Source organism: Cannabis sativa, chromosome 6 (genome assembly GCF_029168945.1).
Source record: "Cannabis sativa cultivar Pink pepper isolate KNU-18-1 chromosome 6, ASM2916894v1, whole genome shotgun sequence".
In the NCBI taxonomy this organism is placed as follows: Eukaryota; Viridiplantae; Streptophyta; class Magnoliopsida; order Rosales; family Cannabaceae; genus Cannabis; species Cannabis sativa.
The window spans coordinates 51728394-51733420 of NC_083606.1; the positions used below are offsets into that span (position 1 = coordinate 51728394).

General features: G+C 35.9%; 1 protein-coding gene across 1 annotated transcript; it reads left to right on the forward strand.

The window, feature by feature from the left end:
• The first annotated feature begins 3530 nt into the window (after positions 1 to 3530).
• LOC115695282 (uncharacterized) lies at positions 3531 to 4771 on the forward strand. The gene is made up of 3 exons (XM_030622358.1): positions 3531 to 3740; positions 3786 to 4121; positions 4217 to 4771. The coding sequence occupies exons 1-3, from the start codon at positions 3531 to 3533 to the stop codon at positions 4769 to 4771; spliced, it is 1101 nt and encodes a 366-aa protein (XP_030478218.1).
• The last annotated feature ends 256 nt before the right edge of the window (positions 4772 to 5027 follow it).

The following is a 5027-nucleotide window of genomic DNA, read 5'->3' on the forward strand; positions in this document are numbered from 1 at the left end:
TCAAACACTGAATCTTTGTGAGACAACATGAACCCCTGGTTACCCACCACTAGCACAAGAGCTGGTGGTACCCCTGGATCTACAAGAGCTATCGGTGCAGGTTGCCTCAACCGATGCAATTCTTCCTCTTGAAAAAGTATAATACCTTGCATTTCTTGAAACATTTGCTGCCAATTAGCAGGTGGATTAGCATTGCCAACCCCTACATTATCCCTCAAACTCAGCGGAGGCCCAGGCGGCGCCGGTAGATTGGTTTTGTCAACACCAAGCTCTACATGCTCGCCCTATGGTATAGATGATTACGGAGGGTCCATTTTCACAAACAACCCTAGCAAGCCAAGCACTAATACCACACTTACGCACTTATTGCCTTTGAACCCTAACTCAACTATTCCATTACAATTAGATAAACATTTATCAATTAATATTCTAAGCATGGTATCATATATCACATAATTATACTAGATGCTCACATACTGTCTAAAATGGAAAGCGGTAAATAAATAATCACATAAGCAGTTAAGCGTTTACTCTCAACACTTACTGCACCACGAGCCGAGCTTGTCTCTGACGATAATTGTACATGTTCGACCAGTCTACAGAATGTTTAAAAACCTTGACGCTCTGAAACAAATCTGTAACACCCTAACAATTAGGCACACCACGACACAGATTATGAAACCCTAATCCCCTAAAATGGGATTACTAGAAGGTTAAGCGCGAGAAATTTAAACTTAATTGAAACATAATGAAAATAAACTTGTAATAATTTTAAATTTAATAGTCCACTAAAAGAGACAAGTTTCGGGATCCCGCAAATATTTTTACAAAATATTATAAGTCTATTTTACGTGTTGACCTAAGCGACAAAATCAAGATTACAAAATACAACACTGGTAGACCCCAACCCGCTTGGTCTAGTATGGCCAGAACATGTACAAGCATCGGCAAGCTCTCCCACTCATGGCTGATCATAGATAGATTTACCTGTTCCTGCACAGTAGAGCACTTGTGAGCCAAGCTCAGCAAGATAACATAGATATCAATTAACATAACACCTATATAATTAAGCCATTTCACTTATTGTCTATTTGACATAAACCTGCATGTTACGCTCACATGTCTATTTATTTATGTCTATGTGGCATAGACACACGTGTTACGCTCACACATCTATTTATGTCTATGTAGCATAGACCCACGTGTTTCCCTCATACATCTATTTTTGTCTTTATAGCATAGACCCACATGTTACCCACATGTTACACTCACAAGGCCTTAGTAGAGTTTATCTTGGTTATAGTTACCGAGTCTAACCTGATTATGCCTTGCCCACATAATCCTATTCATATATACATAATCCACATATTATGTTCCTTCAGTGGTTTATCCTGATGATGTATATCAGGCCTAACCCGGTTTTGTCTTATTCACAAAACCGTTGACATATATCCACACATTCAACATCTTCAACATATACTATAATATATGAAATCTTAGGGTAATAACGCTAACTTGCATACTAATTAATTACCCATATAACATACTTTATGACATGCTCAAAATAACGTATATAGAGAGTAATAACCCTACTTCATGCTTTTACTTGATTAGTAAAGGTTACTATACATCATTGCTTTCTTACTTTCATATATAGCCTAAGGTAATTACCCTAGACCACATTATTATAATACTTAGAGTACTAGCTTACCGAGTCTAATATACTTATGCCTTGAGCACATAATTCTTTATTTCAACATATATAGCATGGTATAACATTCAAAATTATTTAATCGCTAGGGTAATAATCATAGGCCATATAACCGCTCACTTCAGGATAATAACCCTAATCCCCATTCTTAATTAATCATAACCATAATATAACACATGAGTGCCACCGCGCTTGACTCTACGTGCAAACTACTATCTTACTTGATGTCTCGTAAATATGGAGATTCCAAATCCCCGGGTGTTCACGAGCAAGCGTTGGTAGTCCTAGTCACACATTCTTGGCATTTCACAAATAGGGTTAATCCCAAAATTCACTTTCAATAATCACATAATTAGCATTACATTTACAGATTAACATATAAAGCTTAAAACGAGCTTTCCAACGATATAAAGAACATCCAAAATGGAGTCTCAAGTCAAAAGTTATGGCCAAAACAAAATTTGGTCTTCCCCAATACAGTCCAACTGGAATTTCAGTTGGAACAGCCTTGAACCAACCGGAATTTCGGTTTTCTGGGCAGAAACAACTTGAAAAATCTCAACTTTTAAGCCTCCATAACCTACTAAAATCTTCCCTAATCACCACCAAACTTTCTAGAGCATCATCATATAAGATAATAAACATATTTTACAGCTCAAACACAATAAATGTACCAAGAATCAAAAAGTGCCATTGTTGAGCAAGCTTTGAGTTCTTGAACTCAAACTTGCTCAACCACATAATTAAACAATAACAACAACTTAATTAGGTCTAAATCTTTAATAGTACATAACCCAATTGAGTGAAACCAAAACCAAATCAAAAATCACAAAGTGCCACAATTACTCAAACATTCAAGCTTGAACTTTAAAGCTTCAAACCTTCAAGCTTAAAACTCAGAAATTCAAGCTTAAAACCAAGAAGTTCAACCTCAATTTGCAGCCCTAAATTCCCCCAAAACTATCTAGATGTATAACTCAATAATGTAGCAAGCTCAAACAACAAAAAAGCTATCAATTTACTTCAATCCTCCACACATGCATCAAGAACACTTACAACATATAAACATGCTCTTCAATCACCAATTACAGCAGCAAATTCAAGAATTAAAAATGGTAGAAAGACTACCTTTAGCTCCTCCAAAGTCCAAGCAAAAAAATTCCACAAATCCAAGCTTGAAACAAGATCAATTCCTCAAAGATTTCAACAAATTGATATGTGAAAATAGAGAGATAGGGTTGGTCCAAAGGGGTTGAGAAACAGTCCAGAAAATTCATTTCATTTACTCACAATTTCCTTTTGTTGAAAAATAACTCAATTAGGCAAAATGACAAAAATGCCCCTAGGGTCACATTCCACATATACATGCATTACAAGGGCAAAAATATCATTAACACATATCACATTATCCAAATAATTTTCAGAATACTCATGTATCAATAAAATGCCAATATAAAATCCCAAAATTGTATTTTGGCCCCGAACTCGGTTCGGCCTGAAATACCCGATTGTCACTATACCGCCCCGACTTGTTAGAAAACACCTAAAAAAGGACACAACAAGTATACTATATAATTATATAGTCCATAAGCATGCAATTCAATTAAATTTACAATTTTAGCCTTCTCGGGTCAAAATTACAAAAATGCCACTGGCTCACCAACGGGGTCTTATCATGTCATATCTCAATTTAATTCACATATAATAAATTATATAACAATATAATTCCATAATAAACAAAAATTTAACTAGTTAGGGTTCGCTATTCCGTTTTCTTAATCTTAGGATATTACAGTGTTGTTTAGGAATTTTCAGCATAATGTGGTACAAACTAAGGATGTTAGGGCTGATTTGGTTAATGAGGCTAAAAAATGAAGGTGAAAGTGAGGAGGGTAGTGAAGATGATTATGTAGAAGATCCAGAGTATGCACAAGAAGACAATGGCATATTAATTGATGAACAAGGAGAAAACCATTTGTTAAGGAAAGGAAGAAAACATGTAGAAATAGATGTAGAAGATGAGGACATGGTAGAATCTGATTGTGAAAAAGTTGCATGTGATGACTCTAGTTAGGAAGATGAAGGTGATGAGAATAATGGCATACAGTTGAACAAAAGAAATAAAAGGTTCAAAAAGGAAAAATTTCTTGAGCTCCTAGAGTTTAGAGCTAAAACTGACATGGGCAAAGAAATCTTCGATTTGGTGTTATCATTTGTATCAGGAAAGTTGTTTAAGCAAGAAATTAGGGAGTACACCCTATGTGAAGGAAAGGATATATTCTTTAAGAAGAATGACCCTCATAGAGTTAGAGCACAATGTAAAGGTGTTAACTGCCCATGGATGTGTTATGCTTCCAAAATTGATGATAGCCCCACTTTTGTTATCAAAAGTTATGAAAAAGAACTAAGAGTAATAGATTTGCAATTGCTCAATGGTTGAGTGAAAAATACAGGGAAGAGTTCAAGGTCAATGAAAAGTAGGGTGTCTCATCATTTCAACAAAAGGTTAACAAGGATTATGTGCTTGAAATATCTAGGAATAAGGCATATAGAGCTCGACTTCTTGCAACAAAAACCATTGAAGGGAGCTATGAGGAACAATATGCAGCTCTTTGGGACTATGCAGAAGAAATCAAATACACTAATAAGGGATCAACAATAGAATTCTTGACAGAACATGCTGAGAATGGGGTTCCACGGTTCAAGAGGATGTATTTGTGCTACCCTGGGTTAAGAGATAGTTTTAATGAGGGCAGTAGACCTGTTATTGGTTTGAATGGTTGTCATATAAAAGGTGTACATCTAAGTCAGCTTTTGACAACAATTGGAGTAGATGGAAACAACCAAATGTTTCCTGTTGCATTTACCGTGGTGAAAATAGAGAACAAAGATTTATGGAGTTGGTTTCTAAATCTGTTGAGGATAGATTTGAAAATTGAGAACTCCAACCATTGGACTTTTATCACAGCGGAACAAAAACGATTGGAGCAATCTTTGAAGGGTATGTGGGATGAAAGGGTACCTGAAGCTGAACATCGTCATTGTGCTAGGCATTTGTAGAAAATTTTTATCAAGGTATTCAAGGATAAAACTCTAAAAGACCTCTTCTCGAAGGCTGCTAGAGACCAGACTATTCGAAGGTTTAAGGTTGCAATGGAGGAGATTAAAAATATCAGTAACGAGGCTTATGAGTGGTTGATGGCTGCAAGTCCAAGTCATTAGTCTAGATCACACTTTAGGACTAACCCTTAATGTGATATACTACTGAATAATATGTGGGAGGGTTTTAATGGGACACAATCAATACTTGCAGCTA

Coding starts and splice junctions, on each gene's coding strand:
- LOC115695282 (XM_030622358.1), top strand. CDS start 3,531: ATGTGGTACAAACTAAGGATGTTAGGGCTGATTTGGTTAATGAGGCTA. Junction 3,741..3,785: donor ATGTAGAAGATGAGGACATG/GTAGAATCTGAT, acceptor GACTCTAGTTAG/GAAGATGAAGGTGATGAGAA. Junction 4,122..4,216: donor GTTATGAAAAAGAACTAAGA/GTAATAGATTTG, acceptor TTTCAACAAAAG/GTTAACAAGGATTATGTGCT.